We start from the raw sequence: 23,801 nt of genomic DNA, 5'->3' as shown, positions 1-23,801 counted from the left end.
ATAGGCTTGTCTAAGTGGATTATTTTCCCTTCATTTTATGGGTCATAAAGTCATTCCGAAGCGAGCATAAGAGAACAGAAATTTGATTTTTATTTGGTTTTTTTGGTATTTCTGTGCAAATACAAACACATGAGAGATGTGTTTTTTATCAAGGAACTCATTATCATTCTATCATGATTAAACGTGTCATACATTTAGGTGGAAAATCACAAATCAACAGATTCTGGCACATATGATCACACTCTATAGGCTTGTTACAACGTCATTCAAGATGTATGAAAAGTAAAAGGTCTTAAAATCTAAAAAAGCAGTCTAAGTAATTCAAATGTGTCCAAATATCAAGCTATCATTCATGAGCAAAAAGAAAAAAAAATGAAAATACCTTTTTTAACGTATTTTTTCTGACAAGACACCTACACATTTACACACCTAATTTTAATATATTATATATTAATTAATATATAATTATATATTTAAATTATACCTAAAAACTACCACCACCTCAAACAAGCCACCATAAACAACACAACAGCAAACAACCCAGATTGAAACATTGTCATTTAAAAATGAATACACCTGATATTAACACTAGAAAAACCCTGCCACCCCCCCCTACACCCCCTAACCCCAAACAAGCCACCATACACAACACAACAGCATATAACCCAGCATCACAACCAGCAGAGGCTAGGGGAGGTAGAAATGGGAGGACTGGCTCATGGTACTGCAGAGAAGGGAATGATGATGGTTTCTACAGCGTATGAGGAATATACCATTCCTTATTCCTCATTCTATTACCTCAGTTACAATGAGCCAGTCCTCCCATTTCTGCCTCCACCAGCCTCCACTAATAAACACACATCCCAAAACAACAAACCATCACTGTACAGTACACACATCCAGACCAGTGGGATATTATCCTGAACCCCGCTGACGTGTTTCACATACAAACATTCAACCCCTCGTCATCATCAGCCGTACACACAGCCCCACCCAGACACCAGACATTCTGAAAAGCCCTTATATGGTAAAACAGGAAGTAGTAGGCATACTCTACCCTACACATACTCTACAGAGACAAAACCCAACAAGTTCAACAGTGAATATTTAGATGTTTAGATGTTTAGATGTGTAGATGTTTAGATGTTTAGATGTTTAGATGTTTAGATGTTTAGATGTTTAGATGTTTAGATGTTTAGCCCTCTGCTTAAAAGAATACCTTGGCCTGGAAAAAAACAACCCAGCAGAAAACCCCTCCTCCCTCCCCCAACCTCCCTCCCCCCATCTCCTCCCCCTTTCCCCCCAGCCTCCCCCTCCCCCAGTCTCCCCCAGCCTCTCCCCCCTCCCCCAGTCTCCCCCAGCCTCAGACACAGGTGTTGCAGTAACCCAGAGACAGGTATTAAACGTGCACAAAATGGAATTGCCGTTATGATTAAACCACTTTCTCACAGATCCAGTTCAGCTGGTAGCTACATGGGAAGTAAAACCATTGATCAGGTTTACTTCCATAATCATATAATATGCCAACACAGTCCCCAGTCCCATTATAATTGTTTGGCTTATTCTCATACCAGTACTGTGAGGTCAGAGGTGTGCCATCCACCCATTTCCAGGTCCCCTCTATGTCTCTGTCAGTCAGACCAATCCAGGCCCACAAATTCTCCTTCAAATCACTGATAAAGTCCTGTTCCTCTCTGCTGTTGATGATCACCAGGTCTGCTCCTCTGTCTCTGCAGTCCTGTCTGCTCTCCTCCCAGGTTGTATAATTAGTGCAGAGGAAGTAGCAGCTGCAGCCAAACTTCATCCATCCTTCTGCACAACAGGTTTTCTCACAAAGTTTCCTCAGAAGGTCGTCTCTCTCTTCAGTCAGGTTGTTGTCTGAGAGACAGGAGAAGTGGTGGTTAGGTTGACAGCCTGGCGGTTTATAACTTGTTCTCACCATCATCACTACATTATTCTCAGGGTTCTACTGAACTGATTCAGTTCATAAGAATTACTACCATGTGACATTCAGTTTGGTGGTTTCTCTTCATGGAGCTCTCTGTGTGGATTCAAGGATAATATCATAATAAGAAGTCAGGAGACTCACAGTGGACAAGACGCAGGGAGATGTTCAGTGTGACTTGTAGAACACACATCAGCCCAAAACACACAGCAGCCAGGATGTACACTCTTCTACCTGCAAGAGGAACACACACACCATTCTACATCACTGAACACACACACACCATTCTACATCACTGAACACACATATAATCCTACATAATAATAATAATAATAATAATAATAATAATAATAATAATAATAATAATAATAATAATACATTAGACTTATGGCGCTTTTCTAGACACTCAAAGACTCTTTACAAACTGAAAAGATCGAGTAGTAATAATAAAAAGACACAGAATGGCCTGTCTGATGTGGTTGGGGAGGGCGTTCCAGAGGGACGGGGCTGCGGCTGAAAGGGCCCTATCACCCCAGGTCCGGAGCTTGGTCCTGGTGGTCTCGAGGGTGGTTTGGTCATCAGACCTGAGGCAACGGGAGGGGGTGTGGAGGGGGACGAGGTCGGCAAGGTAGGAGGGGGCCAGATTGTTGATGGCTTTGTAAGTGGTGAGTATAGGATTTTGAATTGGATCCTGAATTTGACCGGGAGCCAGTGTAGGTTTTGGAGGACAGGGGTGATGTGGTCACGGCGGCGAGTGGAGGTGAGCAGACGGGCAGCAGAGTTCTGGACATATTGGAATTTGTTTAGGATGTTATTAGGCAAACTGTAGAGGATGCTGTTGCAGTAGTCGAGTCGGGAAGTTATGAAGGCGTGGATAAGTGTTTCAGCAGCGGAAAAGGACAGGGAGGGTCGGATGCGGAAGCAGGTAGTGAGAGTGGAGTGGGTGTTAGGGGAGATGGTTTTGGAGGACAGTACATCAATGAACACACACATAATCTCATATCAATGAACACACACATAATCTCATATCAATGAACAAACACATAATCTCATATCAATGAACAAACCCTGTACCGTCCCACATCATAACATGATGATAATGTCAGTTAAAGGCCAATGCACACGGCGTGCGATTTTTGTTGCACCACAACATTCGATTGCAATGCACACGGCGTGCGATGCGATTTTTGGTGCACCGCAAAATTCAATTTTCAACTCACACCATTGAAGTCTATGAGAAAATCATAAAAAATCTCATCCCAATGCACACGGCGTGCGAGATTTTGTTGCACCACAACATTCCATTCTCAATTGTTACTTTATTGTTACGTAGTCGGACCAGGCAGGCTGATTACAATAGGCTCTACCAATAATTGCTTGCCTTGCTTCCACAATTTCTTTTCAAAAAGATACAACTGGACATATTGTGATAAAATATGTGGGTCCCCTGATTTAGGGGTATTGGTAAAATGTCAGGAGAGGGAGCGCACAAAACACACAGCCAGAAAGGTGTATTATAAAAGCCACTTTATTATTATGGGCGATGATCAGGCAGACATAGATTCGGAGGACGGAGACAGTCATCAACGAAAGGAGACAAACGAAAATGGGTGAGTAGCAACGTTAACGATATGCTTTTATGTAATGATAGCAAGCTTTTTTGCAAAACTATAACTATATAAAAAGGTATGCTCCAGTCTCTCTCCCCGTTATGAGTGACTCAATTAATTTAGATAGACCAGTTGAAGTTTTCCCAATTGTCCCATTGTGATGCAATAATCCGTCGCACCACAAACTTTCTCAAAATTTGACAGTGCGACAAAACTCGCACGCCGTGTACTTTGTCCCATTCAAAACGAATGGAATCGAATTTTCGCGGTGCGATGAAAATCGGGGCTGTGTGCATTGGGATGAGATTTTCCTCATAGACTTCCATTCAAACTTCAAAATCGAATTTTGTCCGGCAACAAAAATCGCACGCCGTGTGCATTGGCCTTAAGACTCTCAGTCTCTCTGACTCAAGTGCGAATTATATTTCTTTAGAGAAATTAGAATTTAAATAATAAAGTACATTGTGGTGGGTTAACATAATTCACCCCCGGAACTATGGGTTGGGATTATGGTTCCCGCACGGAGGGTTAAGTGCGTGGTACTCGAGTTGTTACATGAGTGTTATAGTTACTGCTTGAAGCATGTGGTCGCAGCTTGTTCATGTTTGTTAATAAACGTTTAGCTGTGACATTTGATACGCCGCCTCCGACTCCCGTCTCTCGGCACTACAACATGTACATTCCACTGGCTCATTGCTTGTGTGTGCATGTGCATGCATGTGCGTGCGTGTGTGTGTAAAATATCCAACAATAATAAATACAACGGAAAACTAAAAAAATTGAATTAAAAAGCATAAAGCAAAATAAATTATTGCACATTTAACTTAATTTTTCTTTAAGCAAATTACATTATTTCTTAATTTTACTTTTTCTTTTTCTTTCTCACATATTTGAAAAGGAGTGAGAAGAAGTACACACTTATTCAATCCCACCCCTTCTCCATCAATCATAAAGATGCTTCCTGTTCAATTTAATACAATCTCATTATATATACAGATACTGTATTTAATAAACAATAAATAAACAATAACCCCTGTAAACACCTTGTTATTATCCACCCCGCCCCCCCATCATCCCTGGACATTATGAAGACCATGTTTTTAGACCTTATTTTAAACTGGATTATGTTTGGACATTGCTTTAACTCCACATTCAAATTGTTCCACAGCTTCACTCCACAGATTGATGTACAAAACCCTTTCCTGGTGGTACGAATACTGTGTGTTTTGAAATAAAACATTCCCCTTAAATTATAACCCCCCTCTCAATCACTGAACACTTTTTTAAATATTTCCTGGTCGTAGGTTATTTTTAGCTTTAAACATGAATTGTCCTGTTTGGTATGTAACAATATCTGTACATTTTAGTTATTTTGACTGTTGACAGTTATTAGTTACTGACCTGAGTTCAGAGTCTCTCCCTCCTTGGGTCCATTGTTCTCCTTCGTCTCAACAGCCTGGTCGTTGACGTAGTCAGCCATCTCAACAGCCTGGTCGTTGACGTAGTCAGCCATCTCAACAGCCTGGTCGTTGACGTAGTCAGCCATCTCAACAGCCTGGTCGTTGACGTAGTCAGCCATCTCAACTTCTTCCATGAGAACTCAATCTGTTTATCTTTGATTCTGTAACTTTAAGTGTACTATCTGCTCTGTGACAGTGATGTGTGTCTCCTCTCTGAACTGTCCTGCTGTGTGAGGAACCCTGCCCTATTGCTCTCTCCTCTGTATTTGATGCCTTGAGGTTTGTTCCTCTTGTGAAGTCATGGTCATGTGTTTTACAGTTACAAGGCCATTTCTTATCAGTTTTCTATTGTATGTAGATTAAATACAAAAGAATAGCAGAACAGACAAACCAAGCTGATTGTGTTCATCCTGTAACAAGAAGGAAGTGCTACTCCTCTGTCTTCCCTATGTGATGCTCTGTTTCTTCCTGTTATAATAAGAAATCCAGCGGCAAGTGGGAATTAAGGGCGCTAAGGATAACCTAACATTTGGTACACATCCCTTTTATGGCCCTGTCTCAAAGCACGCTAACTTTGACATTGATTAGACTAACAATGACTGACAGCCCTATTTTAATATGTCATCATTTATGGTACATATTTATTTGAATATCGCTGTGTGTTTTTTTAAATGTCCTTTGCTAACTTTGCAGGGACTTGTACAAACCTACTACGTACCAATTTTCATGTCAATCGGACTTGCCGTTCATTAAGATTCAAGATTCAAGATTGCTTTATTGTCTGTCACAGAGTGACAGAAATTCTCCTTTGACAGGCTTTGTGCAGTTCATGAATACGTTATCCACATTAAAAACACACATAGGTCACATACATACAATAAAAACAGACAGATATATGAATGAATGAATGAATGGTCTTTATTGTCATTGCTATAGTACAGGTACCAAACAGCTTCTACCACAGGGCCGTCAAGGCCCTGAACACAGAAAAGGCCTAAGTTCTGGGCCCAGGACAGTCCGGACGGATTGTATGGCAGCTAGTGCTGAGGCACAAACATGTACATTTTCAAGCCTGCAAACTGTGACACTTTAAAAAAATGTGAAAAAATACTTTCTTGTGAAATATGACAACCCTAGTTGACTATCTGTGCAGTATAGTACAGTGGATTGTGTACATAGCCACTATTGATGTAAACCAGCTCCTTACCTTCTTGTGATTTTATGCATCTATGCTTTTTCCAAAATGTGTTTCTTTTTCCTTTCCTAAACACCAGGGGAGCCTCCCCTCCTAAATGTCGTTGTTTGGTACCTGTACTGTAGCAATGACAAATAAAGTCTATCTATCTATCTATCTATCTATCTATCTATCTAACAACGAAATTTGGGAGGGGTGGCTCCCCTGGTGCTAGGAAAGAAAAAAACAACAACTAAAAAAACAAGAAGGGAAAGGAGCTGGTTTACATAAATAAAGGCTATGTACACTATCCACTATACTATACTGTACAGATAAAACGACTAGGGTTGTCATATTGCACATAGTGTTATTGCACATTCATTTAAAGTGTCGCAGTTTGCAGGCTTGAAATGTACACATTTGTGCCTCAGCACTACACCTGATTTTTCAATCCAGCAACTGCCATCAATCCATCCAGACTGTCCAGGGCCCAGAACCTAGGTCTTTGCTGTGTTCAGGGCCTGGATGGCCCTGGGGTAGAAGCTGAGCTTCAGTCTGTTTGCCCTTGCGGCCATGGTCCTGTACCGCCTTTTCGAGGGCAGCCGGGCAAAGTGTTCGTACCCAGGGTGGGATGGGTCTCTGGAGATCTTGGAGGCCTTCCTGAGGCAGCGTGTGTTGTACAGCTCTTCCAGAGAGGGGAGGGGGGCGCCGGTGATCTTCTGGGCTGTTCTCAGGACTCTCTGTAGCGCATTTCTCTCTGCGGCTGTGCAGCTGGAGAACCAGTTGCAGATGCAGTAGGTGAGGATGCTCTCCACTGCGCAGCGGTAGAAGGCCACCAGTATCTCCTGCTTGTTGTGTTCCTTCCTGAGGACTCTCAGGAAGTAGAGCCGCTGTTGTGCCTTCTTGATGATGGCTGCTGTGTTGTTCTTCCAGGACAGGTCATCCTGTATGTGCACCCCCAGGAATCAGAGGGTTGAGACTCTCTCCACGCTCTCTCCGTCGATGAGCAGGGGCTGGACCTCAGATTTTTTCATCCTGAAGTCCACGATGATTTCCTGGGTCTTTGACTGGTTCAGCAGCAGGTTGTTAACCTTGCACAGCTTTCTCAGCTGCTCTACCTCATCCCTGTACGCCGCCTCGCCCCCCCCCCCCCCGAGATGCAGCCCACCACGGTGGTGTCGTCTGCAAACTTTGCGATGGAGTTGCTGGGGTGGACAGGGGTGAAGTCGTAGGTGTAGAGGTTGTAGAGGATGGGGCTTAGCACGCAGCCCTGGGGGGACCCAGTGCTGAGTCTGAGGGCTGTGGAGGTGTGGGAGCCCACCCGCACCCTCTGGGGGCGGTCGGACAGGAAGTCCTTGATCCATGCACATATAGAGTGTGATAGTCCCAGGTCTAGTAGTTTGGTCACTAGCCTGTCTGGAAGGATGGTGTTGAAGGCAGAGCTGAAGTCCACAAAGAGCTTTGACGTGATATTTTTTCCAAATATACCAACCATTTAAAAATTCATCTCTCTACAGTAAGCTCATTTGCATAATGATCCATCTCAACACAGTCCTCTCCCACTCCTGCAGATTCTCTATGGTTGGGTTGTCATGCCAACAGTACTCTGAGGTCAGAGGTCATCCCAGTACTCTGAGGTCAGAGGTGTGTCATCCACCCATGTCCAGGTCCCCTCTGTGTCTCTGTCAGTCAGACCAAACCAGAAATGAATGAATGAATGAATGGTCTTTATTTGTCATTGCTACAGTACAGGTACCAAACAACGAAATTTAGGAGGGGTGGCTCCCCTGGTGTTAGGAAAGGAAAAAAAAAAAAAAACGTTTAAAAAAAATCACAAGAAGGGAAGGAGCTGGTTTACATAAATAAAGGCTATGTACACTATCCACTATACTATACTGTACAGATAGACGACTAGGGTTGTCATATTGCACAGTAGTGTTATTTCACATTTGTTTAAAGTGTCGCAGTTTGCAGGCTTGAAATGTACATGTTTGTGCCTCAGCACTACACCTGATTTTTTCAGTCCAGCAGCTGCCATCAATCCGTCCAGACTGTCCAGGGCCCAGAACCTAGGTCTTTGCTGTGTTCAGGGCCTGGACGGCCCTGTGGTAGAAGCTGTAATGGAGAGACAGTGCAAGGCACCTACTTATTTGTACTGATGAGGTAAAACATGTCATAATAAGTTGAAGGACTTGAGGCAAGCAATAATGTTTCATATGATATTCTGTGTTATGTCTCTGGAAACCAAAGACTTTTCATTCAAGTTCAGAGCAACCTTTGAGGCTTTTTGTTGACGTAGTCAGCCATCTCACCTCCTTGCATGACGACTTAATCTGTTTATCTTTTTCTATTCCTTCCTGGTATGAAGTCATGGTCCTGTGTTTCTCTGTCAGTCATTTATAAATGTTTTGTACAAGTCAACTTCCTTTCCAGTTCTTCCTGATTGATTTATAGGCTTGTCTAAGTGGATTATTTTCCCTTCATTTTATGGGTCATAAAGTCATTCCTAAGCGAGCATAAGAGAACAGAAATTTGATTTTTATTTGTTTTTTTTTGTATTTCTGTGCAAATACAAACACATGAGAGATGTGTTTTTTATCAAGTAAACTCATTATCATTCTATCATGATTAAACGTGTCATACATTTAGGTGGAAAATCACAAATCAACAGATTCTGGCACATATTATCACACTCCACACTCTATAGGCTTGTTACAAAGTCATTCAAGATGTATGAAAAGTAAAAGGTCTTAAAATCTAAAAAAGCAGTCTAAGTAATTCAAATGTGTCCAAATATCAAGCTATCATTTATGAGCAAAAAGAAAACAATTAAAATACCTTTTTTAATGTATTTTTTCTGGCAAGACACCTAAACATTTACACACCTAATTTTAATATATTATATATTAATTAATATATAATTATATATTTAAATGATACCTAAAAACTACCACCACCTCAAATAAGCCACCATAAACAACACAACAGCATACAACCCAGATTGAAACATTGTCATTTAAAAATGAATACACCTGATATTAACACTAGCAAAACCCTGCCACCCCCCCCTACACCCCCTAACCCCAAACAAGCCACCATACACAACACAACAGCATATAACCCAGCATCACAACCAGCAGAGGCTAGGGGAGGTAGAAATGGGAGGACTGGCTCATGGTACTGCAGAGAAGGGAATGATGATGGTTTCTACAGCGTATGAGGAATATACCATTCCTTATTCCTCATTCTATTACATCAGTTACAATGAGCCAGTCCTCCCATTTCTACCTCCACCAGCCTCCACTAATAAACACACATCCCAAAACAACAAACCATCACTATACAGTACACACATCCAGACCAGTGGGATATTATCCTGAACCCCGCTGACGTGTTTCACATACAAACATTCAACCCCTCGTCATCATCAGCCGTACACACAGCCCCACCCAGACACCAGACATTCTGAAAAGCCCTTATATGGTAAAACAGGAAGTGGTAGGCATACTCTACCCTACACATACTCTACAGCAGGGGTTTTCAAAGTCCAAGACAGTGAGCCTCCCATAAGAGAATGGTGACATACACACGCCCCAAAATAAACACCCCAACAGAAAACACCTCCCCCAGCCTCCCCCCAACTCCCCCAGCCTCCCCCCAACTCCCCCAGCCTCTCCCTCTCCCCTAGCCTCTCCCCCTCCCCCAGCCTCTCCCTCTCCCCCAGCCTCCCCCCAACTCCCCCAGCCTCCCTCTCCCCTAGTCTCCCTCTCCCCTAGCCTCCCTCTCCCCCAGCCTCCCCCAACTCCCCCAGCCTCCCTCTCCCCCAGCCTCCCTCTCCCCCAGCCTCCCCCAACTCCCCCAGCCTCCCTCTCCCCCAGCCTCCCTCTCCCCCAGCCTCTCCCCCTCCCCTAGTCTTCCTCTCCCCCAGCCTCTCCCTCTCCCCCAGCCTCCCTCTCCCCCAGCCTCCCTCTCCCCCAGCCTCCCCCAACTCCCCCAGCCTCCCTCTCCCCCAGCCTCCCTCTCCCCCAGCCTCTCCCCCTCCCCTAGCCTCCCTCTCCCCCAGCCTCTCCCCCTCCCCTAGTCTTCCTCTCCCCCAGCCTCTCCCTCTCCCCCAGCCTCCCTCTCCCCCAGCCTCTCCCTCTCCCCCAGCCTCTCCCTCTCCCCTAGCCTCCCTCTCCCCCAGCCTCCCTCTCCCCCAGCCTTCCTCTCCCCCAGCCTCTCCCTCTCCCCCAGCCTCTCCCTCTCCCCCAGCCTCCCTCTCCCCCAGCCTCCCTCTCCCCCAGCCTTCCTCTCCCCCAGCCTCTCCCTCTCCCCCAGCCTCTCCCTCTCCCCTAGCCTCCCTCTCCCCCAGCCTCTCCCTCTCCCCTAGCCTCCCTCTCCCCTAGCCTCCCTCTCCCCTAGCCTCTCCCTCTCCCCTAGCCTCCCTCTCCCCCAGCCTCTCCCTCTCCCCTAGCCTCTCCCTCTCCCCTAGCCTCCCTCTCCCCCAGCCTCTCCCCCTCCCCTAGCCTCCCTCTCCCCCAGCCTCTCCCCCTCCCCTAGCCTCCCTCTCCCCCAGCCTCCCTCTCCCCTAGCCTCCCTCTCCCCTAGCCTCCCCCTCCCCCAGCCTCTCCCCCTCCCCTAGTCTCCCTCTCCCCCAGCCTCCCCCCTCCCCTAGTCTCCCTCTCCCCTAGCCTCCCCCTCCCCTAGCCTTCCTCTCCCCCAGCCTCTCCCTCAACCTCCCCCTCCCCCAGCCTCCCTCTCCCTCTCCCCCAGCCTTGCCTCCCCAGCCTCTGCCCTCTCCCCCCTCCCCAGTCTCCCCCAACCTCCCTCTCCCCCCTCCCCTAGCCTCCCCCTCCCCCAGCCTCCCCCTCAGCCTCCCCTCCCCCCTCCCTCAGCCTCCCCCAGCCTCAGACACAGGTGTTGCAGTAACCCAGAGACAGGTATTAAACGTGCACAAAATGCAAATGCTATTATGATTAAACCACTTTCTCACAGATCCAGAACAGCTTGTTGCTACATGTGTGGTCAATCCATCGATTAGGTTTACTTCCATAAGCATATATGAAAACACAGTCCTGATTCCCTTTAGAATCGTTTGGCTCATTCTCATACCAGTACTGTGAGGTCAGAGGTGTGCCATCCACCCATTTCCAGGTCCCCTCTGTGTCTCTGTCAGTCAGACCAATCCAGAAGTTATTATTCAAATCACTGATAAAGTCCTGTTCCTCTCTGCTGTTGATGACCACCAGGTCTGCTCCTCTGCCTCTGCAGTCCTGTCTGCTCTCATCCCAGGTTTTAGTCTCAGTGGAGATGAAGTAGCAGCTGGAGCCAAACATCCTCCATCCTTCTGCACCAACGGTTTTCTCACAAAGTTTCCTCTGAAGGTCGTCTCTCTCTTCAGTCAGGTTGTTGTAACTGGTCTGTAACTGGTCTCTCTCTTTAGTCAGGTTGTTGTAACTGGTCTGTAACTGGTCTCTCTCTTTAGTCAGGTTGTTGTAACTGGTCTGAAACTGGTCTCTCTCTCCGGTCAGGTTGTTGTTACTGGTCTGTAACTGGTCTCTCTCTCCGGTCAGGTTGTTGTCTTAGAGAAAGGAGAAGCGGTGGTTAGGTTGACAGCCTGGTGGTTTATAACTTGTTCTCACCATCATCACTACATTATTCTCAGGGTTCTACTGAACTGATTCAGATAATAAGAATTACTACCATGTGACATTCAGTTTGGTGGCAGGTTTCTCTTCATGGAGCTCTCTGTGTGGATTCAAGGATAATATCATAATAAGAAGTCAGGAGACTCACCCTGGACAAGACGCAGGGAGATGTTCAGTGTGACTTGTAGAACACACATCAGCCCAAAACACACAGCAGCCAGGATGTACACTCTTCTACCTGCAAGAGGAACACACACACCATTCTACATCACTGAACACACACACACCATTCTACATCACTGAACACACATATAATCCTACATAATAATAATAATAATAATAATAATAATAATAATAATAATAATAATAATAATAATAATAATAATACATTAGACTTATGGCGCTTTTCTAGACACTCAAAGACTCTTTACAAACTGAAAAGATCGAGTAGTAATAATAAAAAGACACAGAATGGCCTGTCTGATGTGGTTGGGGAGGGCGTTCCAGAGGGACGGGGCTGCGGCTGAAAGGGCCCTATCACCCCAGGTCCGGAGCTTGGTCCTGGTGGTCTCGAGGGTGGTTTGGTCATCAGACCTGAGGCAACGGGAGGGGGTGTGGAGGGGGACGAGGTCGGCAAGGTAGGAGGGGGCCAGATTGTTGATGGCTTTGTAAGTGGTGAGTATAGGATTTTGAATTGGATCCTGAATTTGACCGGGAGCCAGTGTAGGTTTTGGAGGACAGGGGTGATGTGGTCACGGCGGCGAGTGGAGGTGAGCAGACGGGCAGCAGAGTTCTGGACATATTGGAATTTGTTTAGGATGTTATTAGGCAAACTGTAGAGGATGCTGTTGCAGTAGTCGAGTCGGGAAGTTATGAAGGCGTGGATAAGTGTTTCAGCAGTGGAAAAGGACAGGGAGGGTCGGATGCGGAAGCAGGTAGTGAGAGTGGAGTGGGTGTTAGGGGAGATGGTTTTGGAGGACAGTACATCAATGAACACACACATAATCTCATATCAATGAACACACACATAATCTCATATCAATGAACAAACACATAATCTCATATCAATGAACAAACCCTGTACCGTCCCACATCATAACATGATGATAATGTCAGTTAAAGGCCAATGCACACGGCGTGCGATTTTTGTTGCACCACAACATTCGATTGCAATGCACACGGCGTGCGATGCGATTTTTGGTGCACCGCAAAATTCAATTTTCAACTCACACCATTGAAGTCTATGAGAAAATCATAAAAAATCTCATCCCAATGCACACAGCGTGCGAGATTTTGTTGCACCACAACATTCCATTCTCAATTGTTACTTTATTGTTACGTAGTCGGACCAGGCAGGCTGATTACAATAGGCTCTACCAATAATTGCTTGCCTTGCTTCCACAATTTCTACAAGATACAACTGGACATATTGTGATAAAATATGTGGGTCCCCTGATTTAGGGGTATTGGTAAAATGTCAGGAGAGGGAGCGCACAAAACACACAGCCAGAAAGGTGTATTATAAAAGCCACTTTATTATTATGGGCGATGATCAGGCAGACATAGATTCGGAGGACGGAGACAGTCATCAACGAAAGGAGACAAACGAAAATGGGTGAGTAGCAACGTTAACGTTGATATGCTTTTATGTAATGATAGCAAGCTTTTTTGCAAAACTATAACTATATAAAAAGGTATGCTCCAGTCTCTCTCCCCGTTATGAGTGACTCAATTAATTTAGATAGACCAGTTGAAGTTTTCCCAATTGTCCCATTGTGATGCAATAATCCGTCGCACCACAAACTTTTACAAAATTTGACAGTGCGACAAAACTCGCACGCCGTGTACTTTGTCCCATTCAAAACGAATGGAATCGAATTTTCGCGGTGCGATGAAAATCGGGGCCGTGTGCATTGGGATGAGATTTTCCTCATAGACTTCCATTCAAACTTCAAAATCGAATTTTGTCCGGCAACAAAAATCGCACGCCGTGTGCATTGGCCTTAAGACTCTCAGTCTCTCTGACTCAAGTGCGAATTATATTTCTTTAGAGAAATTAGAATTTAATGGGTAAAAAATAAGATAAAATAATAAAGTACATTGTGGTGGGTTAACATAATTCACCCCCGGAACTATGGGTTGGGATTATGGTTCCCGCACGGAGGGTTAAGTGCGTGGTACTCGAGTTGTTACATGAGTGTTATAGTTACTGCTTGAAGCATGCGGTCGCAGCTTGTTCATGTTTGTTAATAAACGTTTAGCTGTGACATTTGATACGCCGCCTCCGACTCCCGTCTCTCGGCACTACACTGGTGACCCCGACGTCAGTCCCGTTGAAGTATCCGAGACTGAACCGAACATGGCAAATAACGCCGTTATTCTCAGATTGCCGGAGTTTTGGGAGACGTCCGCGGCAGCATGGTTCGCACAGACGGAGGCGCAGTTCGCCCTCCGTGGGATTACAGATGACGCCACACGCTACTACCATGTCGTCTCGGCGCTGGGGAGCTCCACTGCAGCCAGAACGGTGGGCTTCATTACAGTTCCCCCTGCCCTGAATAAATATACAGCGTTTAAGGCTCTCCTCCTCAAGACCTTCGAACTGTCACGGTCAGAACGAGCCCGACGTCTGTTCGCAATTCAGGGGCTGGGAGACAGCAAGCCTTCCCAGCACATGGACATGATGCTGAACCTACTTGGTACGGAAGAACCTAATTTTCTATTTATGGAACTGTTTCTTCGGCACATGCCTGCACATGTACAGACAGCGCTCGCTAATACGACTATCACTGAACCCCGTGAGTTAGCAGAAGAGGCTGACCGCTTCTTCCTAGCTACCCAGCGTTTTACCCCTGAAGTGCTAGCCCCGACACACAATTACACTCCCCCTGGCAGAGACAGGCTAGCTAACAAGGGCCCACCTACCACCGATAGCCGTACTAGCCCAGGCATGTGCTATTTTCACTCACGCTTTGGCGCGAAAGCGAAGAGGTGCCGCTCCCCTTGCAACTACAGCTCGACGGGAAACGGCAAAGCCTGCGCTCTGTAGTGGCTGTGAGCGTGGGCACAACAAACCAGCTACTATTCATCAGAGACACTCTCTCCGGGTGCAAATTCCTCTGTGACACCGGTGCTCAGAGGAGTGTCCTGCCTGCGACAGTGGATGACACCGCCAGGGGAGGTCATGGCCCACATTTAAAGTCCGCTAACGACACCCCCATCCGCACCTATGGCACGAAAGCTGTAGGCCTATGTTTCGGGGGTCAGCGGTTTACATGGGACTTCGTCACGGCCGACATCTCTTTTCCCCTCCTCGGTGCGGATTTCCTATGCGCTCACGGACTGCTCATGGACGTCAAGAACAACCGCCTGGTGGACGCACTGACATTCTCCTCACTTGCATGTGTCCGCGGTGAGGCGACATACGGCGGGCTCTCCAGCTCACTCTCAGAGGGTGACAACTATCAGCACCTGCTCAGCGAGTTCCCCAGCTTGACACAGCCCACATTTTCCGCCACCACTACCAAACATGGGGTGGAGCACCACATAGAGACCAAGGGCGCCCCCATCTACGCTAGGGCCCGGCGGCTTAACCCCGACAGGCTAGCAGTCGCTAAGTCTGAGTTCGCCAACATGGAGCGCCTTGGTATCATCCGCCGCTCAGACAGCCCATGGGCCTCACCGCTACACATCGTGCCGAAACCAGACGGCGGATGGCGACCGTGTGGCGACTACCGCCGCCTCAACGACACTACGACACCCGACCGCTACCCAGTCCCCCACATTCAGGACTTCTCTGCGCATCTGGCGGGTAAGCTGGTTTTCTCAAAGGTGGACCTAGTGCGTGGCTACCACCAAGTCCCCGTGCACCCTTCAGACATTCCCAAAACGGCGGTGATCACGCCGTTCGGGCTATTCGAATTCCTACGCATGCCGTTTGGACTTAAGAATGCAGCCCAGTCCTTTCAGCGGCTAATGGATTCGACGCTCAGAGACTACGCCGTCGGCGCGGTGCACGAACAATGGGTCGCAGGCGCCTGGCAGCCGCTCGCCTTTTTCAGCCGTCAGTTGACGCCCAGAGAGCGCAAATACAGTGCGTTCGACAGGGAGCTCCTTGGCCTCTTTTTGGCAGTCCGCCACTTCCGGTTCCTGCTGGAAGGCCGTGAGTTCACGGCGTTCGTGGATCACAAACCCCTCACGTTCTCCATGTCCAAGGTGGCCGAGCCTTGGTCTGCCCGCCAGCAACGCCAGCTCTCGTACATATCTGAGTACACCACAGACATCCAACACATCGCTGGCAAGTCCAACGTGGTCGCGGACTGTCTCTCCAGAGCAGTCGTCGGGGCCGTTCAACTGGGTCTCGACTACCTCCGCATGAGTGCGGACCAGGCTTCCGATCACGGGGTCCAGACCCTCAAGAACGCGGACACAGGACTACGCTTGGAGGATGTCGCAGTCGGTGACTCAGGCGCAAAACTGCTGTGCGACTTCTCTACGGGCCAGCCGCGGCCGCTAGTCCCTGTGAACTGGCGCCGGCCCGTTTTTGAGGCTGTACACAACCTCTCCCACCCCGGCAGGAAACCATCCGTGAAATTAGTTTCTGAGAAGTTCGTATGGCAGGGACTCAAGAAAGAGGTAAGGGGCTGGGTCGACACGTGCGTGGCCTGTCAACGCGCCAAAGTACACCGCCATACCAGAGCCCCTTTTGAGCCCTTCACTGTTCCTGAGAGGAGGTTCGACCACGTCAACGTCGACCTTGTGGGACCACTGCCCGCCTCTCACGGCTTCACCTACCTTTTCACTATGGTGGACAGGACGACCCGCTGGCCCGAAGCCGTTCCCCTCTCCTCGACGGCGTCTTCCGACGTGGCCCGTGCGTTCATCGGCACGTGGGTCGCGCGCTTTGGGACCCCGTCTGACCTGTCCTCTGACCGTGGCTCGCAGTTTACCTCGGAACTGTGGAACGCTGTAGCTAGTGGTTTGGGGGTAAAGCTGCATCGCACTACTGCCTATCACCCCCAGGCTAACGGTTTGTGCGAGCGGTTCCACCGCTCAATGAAGGCGGCCCTACGCGCGAGTTTGACGGACGGCAACTGGGTGGACAAACTTCCGTGGGTCATGCTTGGCCTCAGATGTGCCCCCAAAGAGGACTTGCAGTCCTCGTCTGCCGAACTCGTATACGGCCAAACCCTACGAGTCCCCGGGGATTTCATCCCGGATGCCACTGTCCCCTGGTCTGCAGCCAGGCAGCGCTCCTCCCTACTGGAAGCCGCTGAGGTGTTCGCACCCGTCCCCACTTCACAGCACGGTACCCCTGCTTTCCGGGTCCCCACCGAGCTGCGCTCGTCAGACTTTGTCTTCATTCGCCACGACGCCCACCGCGGCCCCCTACGCCCCCCTTACGATGGCCCGTTCAAGGTCCTACAACACGGGGACAAGACCCTGGTGGTGGACGTTGGTGGTAGACACGAGACGGTCTCCATTGATAGGATCAAGTCCGCTCACGTGGACGTTTCCCGGCCATTGGAACTGGCTCAGCCCCCACGCCGTGGCCGCCCCCCCATGCCCCACCCCCGGTCACGGTGCCTTCAGCTGCACCGGCTGCCCCTGCCCCTGTCCCGGTTCCCCCTGCCCCGGCTGGCCCTGCCCCTGCGTCCCGCACCCGCCGGGGTCGGATCGTCGTCCCTCCCCGACACAGGGATTTTGACTATATGGGTGAATTCTGGGGGGGCTTGTGTGGTGGGTTAACATAATTCACCCCCGGAACTATGGGTTGGGATTATGGTTCCCGCACGGAGGGTTAAGTGCGTGGTACTCGAGTTGTTACATGAGTGTTATAGTTACTGCTTGAAGCATGTGGTCGCAGCTTGTTCATGTTTGTTAATAAACGTTTAGCTGTGACATTTGATATGCCGCCTCCGACTCCCGTCTCTCGGCACTACAACATGTACATTCCACTGGCTCATTGCTTGTGTGTGCATGTGCATGCATGTGCGTGCGTGTGTGTGTGTGTAAAATATCCAACAATAATAAATACAACGGAAAACAAAAAAATTTGAATTAAAAAGCATAAAGCAAAATAAATTATTGCACATTTAACTTAATTTTTCTTTAAGCAAATTACATTATTTCTTAATTTTACTTTTTCTTTTTCTTTCTCACATATTTGAAAAGGAGTGAGAAGAAGTACACACTTATTCAATCCCACCCCTTCTCCATCAATCATAAAGATGCTTCCTGTTCAATTTAATACAATCTCATTATATATACAGATACTGTATTTAATAAACAATAAATAAACAATAACCCCTGTAAACACATTATCAACCCCGCCCCCCCATCATCCCTGTACATTATGAAGACCATGTTTTTATACCTTATTTTAAACTGGATTATGTTTGGACATTGCTTTAACTCCACATTCAAATTGTTCCACAGCTTCACTCCACAGATTGATGTACAAAACCCTTTCCTGGTGGTACGAATACTGTGTGTTTTGAAATAAAACATTCCCCTTAAATTATAACCCCCCTCTCAATCACTGAACACTTTTTTTTAAATATTTACTGGTCGTAGGTTATTTTTTGCTTTAAACATGAATTGTCCTGTTTGGTATGTAACAATATCTGTACATTTTAGTTATTTTGACTGTTGACAGTTATTAGTTACTGACCTGAGTTCAGAGTCTCTCCCTCCTTGGGTCCATTGTTCTCCTTCGTCTCAACAGCCTGGTCGTTGACGTAGTCAGCCATCTCAACAGCCTGGTCGATGACGTAGTCAGCCATCTCAACAGCCTGGTCGTTGACGTAGTCAGCCATCTCAACAGCCTGGTCGTTGACGTAGTCAGCCATCTCAACAGCCTGGTCGTTGACGTAGTCAGCCATCTCAACTTCTTCCATGAGAACTCAATCTGTTTATCTTTGATTCTGTAACTTTAAGTGTACTATCTGCTCTGTGACAGTGATGTGTGTCTCCTCTCTGAACTGTCCTGCTGTGTGAGGAACCCTGCCCTATTGCTCTCTCCTCTGTATTTGATGCCTTGAGGTTTGTTCCTCTTGTGAAGTCATGGTCATGTGTTTTACAGTTACAAGGCCATTTCTTATCAGTTTTCTATTGTATGTAGATTAAATACAAAAGAATAGCAGAACAGACAAACCAAGCTGATTGTGTTCATCCTGTAACAAGAAGGAAGTGCTCCTCCTCTGTCTTCCCTATGTGATGCTCTGTTTCTTCCTGTTATAATAAGAAATCCAGCGGCAAGTGGGAATTAAGGGCGCTAAGGATAACCTAACATTTGGTACACATCCCTTTTATGGCCCTGTCTCAAAGCACGCTAACTTTGACATTGATTAGACTAACAATGACTGACAGCCCTATTTTAATATGTCATCATTTATGGTACATATTTATTTGAATATCGCTGTGTTTTTTTAAATGTCCTTTGCTAACTTTGCAGGGACTTGTACAAACCTACTACGTACCAATTTTCATGTCAATCGGACTTGCCGTTCATTAAGATTCAAGATTCAAGATTGCTTTATTGTCTGTCACAGAGTGACCGAAATTCTCCTTTGACAGGCTTTGTGCAGTTCATGAATACGTTATCCACATTAAAAACACACATAGGTCACATACATACAATAAAAACAGACAGATATATGAATGAATGAATGAATGGTCTTTATTGTCATTGCTATAGTACAGGTACCAAACAACGAAATTTGGGAGGGGTGGCTCCCCTGGTGCTAGGAAAGAAAAAAACAACAACTAAAAAAACAAGAAGGGAAAGGAGCTGGTTTACATAAATAAAGGCTATGTACACTATCCACTATACTATACTGTACAGTTAAAACGACTAGGGTTGTCATATTGCACATAGTGTTATTGCACATTCATTTAAAGTGTCGCAGTTTGCAGGCTTGAAATGTACACATTTGTGCCTCAGCACTACACCTGATTTTTCAATCCAGCAGCTGCCATCAATCCATCCAGACTGTCCAGGGCCCAGAACCTAGGTCTTTGCTGTGTTCAGGGCCTGGATGGCCCTGGGGTAGAAGCTGAGCTTCAGTCTGTTTGTCCTTGCGGCCATGGTCCTGTACCGCCTTTTCGAGGGCAGCCGGGCAAAGTGTTCGTACCCAGGGTGGGATGGGTCTCTGGAGATCTTGGAGGCCTTCCTGAGGCAGCGTGTGTTGTACAGCTCTTCCAGAGAGGGGAGGGGGGCGCCGGTGATCTTCTGGGCTGTTCTCACGACTCTCTGTAGCGCATTTCTCTCTGCGGCTGTGCAGCTGGAGAACCAGTTGCAGATGCAGTAGGTGAGGATGCTCTCCACTGCGCAGCGGTAGAAGGCCACCAGTATCTCCTGCTTGTTGTGTTCCTTCCTGAGGACTCTCAGGAAGTAGAGCCGCTGTTGTGCCTTCTTGATGATGGCTGCTGTGTTGTTCTTCCAGGACAGGTCATCCTGTATGTGCACCCCCAGGAATCGGAGGGTTGAGACTCTCTCCACGCTCTCTCCGTCGATGAGCAGGGGCTGGACCTCAGATTTTTTCATCCTGAAGTCCACGATGATTTCCTGGGTCTTTGACTGGTTCAGCAGCAGGTTGTTAACCTTGCACAGCTTTCTCAGCTGCTCTACCTCATCCCTGTACGCCGCCTCGCCCCCCCCCCCCCCCCGAGATGCAGCCCACCACGGTGGTGTCGTCTGCAAACTTTACGATGGAGTTGCTGGGGTGGACGGGGGTGAAGTCGTAGGTGTAGAGGTTGTAGAGGATGGGGCTTAGCACGCAGCCCTGGGGGGACCCAGTGCTGAGTCTGAGGGCTGTGGAGGTGTGGGAGCCCACCCGCACCCTCTGGGGGCGGTCGGACAGGAAGTCCTTGATCCATGCACATATAGAGTGTGATAGTCCCAGGTCTAGTAGTTTGGTCACTAGCCTGTCTGGAAGGATGGTGTTGAAGGCAGAGCTGAAGTCCACAAAGAGCAGTCTCGCGTAGCTGTTTCCCCTCTCCAGGTGGGATAGAGTGGAGTGGAGAGTCGTCGCGATGGCGTCCTCTGTGGACCTGTGGGCTCTGTAGGCGAACTGGTATGGATCCAGGTTGGGCGGGAGGCGTGTGACTATGTGGGCCCGGACTAGTTTCTCGAAGCACTTCATGATGATTGGTGTGAGTGCCACCGGGCGGTAGTCGTTTAGGCAGCTCACCGTGCTTTTCTTCGGGACTGGGATGATAGTTGAGGTTTTCAGGCAGGGTGGGATGGTGGCCTGGGACAGGGACTGGTTGAAGATGTTGGTGAAAACCCCGGCCAGCTGGTCGGCGCAGTCCCTCAGCACCCGTCCCAGGACGCCATCCGGTCCTGAGGCTTTCCTGGGGTCCACCGCCTTCAGCACGCGTCTCACTTCATGCTCTGTGAGGGTGAGGCTGCTGAGAGCTGGAGAGAGTGGTGTTTGTGTTGTGGTTACCTCCGTTCGCCCCTCGTCGAACCGGGCGTAGAAGGAGTTCAGCTTTTCCGCCAGCAGGGGGTCGTCCTCCGCGGCTGTGAGCCTGTTGGCTCTGAAGTTTGTCATGTGCTGAACCCCCTGCCACACCCGCCTGGAGTCGTTGCTCAGGAAGCATTCCTCAATCTTCTCTCTGTGGTCTGCCTTGGCCTCCCGGATGCCACGCTTTAGGTTAGCCCTGGTGGTGCTGTACAGCAGTGTGTCCTTCGCTGAGAAGGCGTTGTCCCTCTCCTTGAGCAGTTTTTGGACCTTCACAGTCATCCATGGCTTCGTGTTGGGGTAGACCCGGACACGTTTGTCCACGGTGGCTGAGTTGGTGCAGTTCACTATGTGGTTCAGAACCGACGACGTGAACTGTTCCAGGTCCTCATGCTCATATTCCTGCCATGAGGTGTCATTCAGGCAGATCTGCAGTGGAGCGGACCCTGCTGGCCAGGTTCTGACAGTCTTAGTGGTGATGGGAGCATTTTTCCTCATGGGAGTGTAGGCTGGGATCAGGAGGATTGACACGTGGTCAGACATGCCTAGATGAGCTAGCGGTCTAGCCTTGTAAGCAAGCTTGATGTTGGTGTATACCTTATCCAGTGTTTTTTCTCCTCTTGTTGCACATTTAACATGCTGATAGAACTTGGGTAGTACTACCTTCAGGTCAGCATGATTGAAGTCCCCGGCGATTATATGTACTGCCTGTGGGTCTGCGCTCTGTCCACCACTGATGACGTCATGTAGCCGCGCCAATGCTAAGCTACCTTCCGCGCTAGGCGCGATGTAAACAGATGTTATGTACACCGCGTTGAATTCCCTCGGGAGGTATGTGGGTCGGCATTTAACAGTCAAGTATTCCAGGTCTGGGGAGCAGTGGCTACTTACAGTTTTTGTGTTTAAGCACCAGCTGTCCTTCGTAGATATGATCAGGCCGCCTCCGCGCGTCTTCTCACTAAGCAGCGTCCGGTCCGCTCTGTGTAAAGTACGGCCTTCTAGCCCGACCGCCGAGTCGAGGATGGAGTCGTTGAGCCAGGTCTCTGTGAGAATAATCACACAGCTGTCCCCCACGGTGTTATTGGAAGCTACCTGCAGTCTCAGTTCGTCCATCTTGTTAGCCAGAGACCTGTATGTATTAATACAATGAAATTCTTCAGCCTTGTCTCTCTCTGTAGTATCACACACAACAACATAGTCCACAACACAAACACAACAACAACAACACAGTACATGGTGCTTAGTGCAGGGGGTAAAGGTGTTAGTGCAGGGTGTAAAGTGCCAAGTGCAGTGCGCATGGTTCAGCTGTTCCTGACTACCTGACTGCCTGTGGGATGAAACTGTTTCTGAGGCGGGTGGTGTGTGAGTTGATACTTCTATAGCGTTTTCGGGATGGGAGGAGTGTGAATAGTGCATAGGCAGGGTGGCTGGTGTCTTTAATGATGTTTTGAGCTTTCTTTATACAGTGGGTGGTGTAGATGTTATTGATGTTATTGTTGTGGCAGTTCTGTGTTGATTATTTTGGTTGCAGTCTTGTAGCTGTACCAGGTATGTATTTTTAAATAATTTACTAGTGAGTCAAAAACTAGCCAGTAGTTACAGGTTAGTAAACTAACCAGTAGTTACAGGTAGTTGAATGAATGAATGAATGAATGAATGGTCTTTATTGTCATTGCTATAGTACAGGTACCAAACAACGAAATTTAGGAGGGGTGGCTCCCCTGGTGTTAGGAAAGAAAAAAACACTTAAAAAAAACACTTTAAAAAAACACAAGAAGGGAAGGAGCTGGTTTACATAAATAAAGGCTATGTACACTATCCACTATACTATACTGTACAGATAGACGACTAGGGTTGTCATATTGCACATAGGGTTATTGCACATTTATTTAAAGTGTCGCAGTTTGCAGGCTTGAAATGTACATATTTGTGCCTCAGCACTACACCTGATGTTACAGGTTATTAACTAGCCAGTAGTTACAGGTTATTAAACTAGCCAGTAGTTACAGATTATTAAACTAGCCAGTAGTTAAAGGTTATTAAACTAACCAGTAGTTACAGGTTATTAAACTAGCCAGTAGTTACAGGTTATTAAACTAGCCAGTAGTTACAGGTAGTTACAGGTTATTAAACTAACCAGTAGTTACAGGTTATTAAACTAGCCAGTAGTTACAGGTTATTAAACTAGCCAGTAGTTACAGGTTATTAAACTAGCCAGTAGTTAAAGGTTATTAAACTAACCAGTAGTTACAGGTTATTAAACTAGCCAGTAGTTACAGGTTATTAACTAGCCAGTAGTTACAGGTTATTAAACTAGACAGTAGTTACAGGTTATTAAACTAACCAGTAGTTACAGGTTATTAAACTAGCCAGTAGTTACAGGTTATTAAACTAGACAGTAGTTACAGGTTATTAAACTAGCCAGTAGTTACAGGTTATTAAACTAGCCAGTAGTTACAGGTTATTAAACTAGCCAGTAGTTACAGGTTATTAAACTAGCCAGTAGTTACACAGGTTA

The 23,801-nt window shown here is 47.4% G+C and overlaps 1 protein-coding gene across 1 annotated transcript in view; it reads right to left on the bottom strand.

The window, feature by feature from the left end:
* Positions 1 to 687: 687 nt before the first annotated feature.
* The window catches only part of LOC308159167 (uncharacterized protein), a gene marked incomplete at both ends in the record, with an annotated part of 39,649 nt that continues 16,535 nt past the window's right edge, over positions 688 to 23,801 (bottom strand). Inside the window, 4 exons of the mRNA XM_080532917.1 lie at positions 688 to 724; positions 1,572 to 1,812; positions 4,957 to 5,139; positions 11,216 to 11,749. Coding sequence (XP_080389043.1) covers positions 688 to 724; positions 1,572 to 1,812; positions 4,957 to 5,139; positions 11,216 to 11,749 — 995 coding nt within the window. The remainder of the gene's footprint in view (positions 725 to 1,571; positions 1,813 to 4,956; positions 5,140 to 11,215; positions 11,750 to 23,801) is intronic.

This window comes from Nansenia antarctica (genome assembly GCF_963989245.1).
Source record: "Nansenia antarctica genome assembly, chromosome: 5".
NCBI lineage: Eukaryota > Metazoa > Chordata > Actinopteri > Argentiniformes > Microstomatidae > Nansenia > Nansenia antarctica.
Note: the sequence above shows the minus strand (reverse complement) of the source record. Positions and strands in the feature narration are given on the sequence as shown.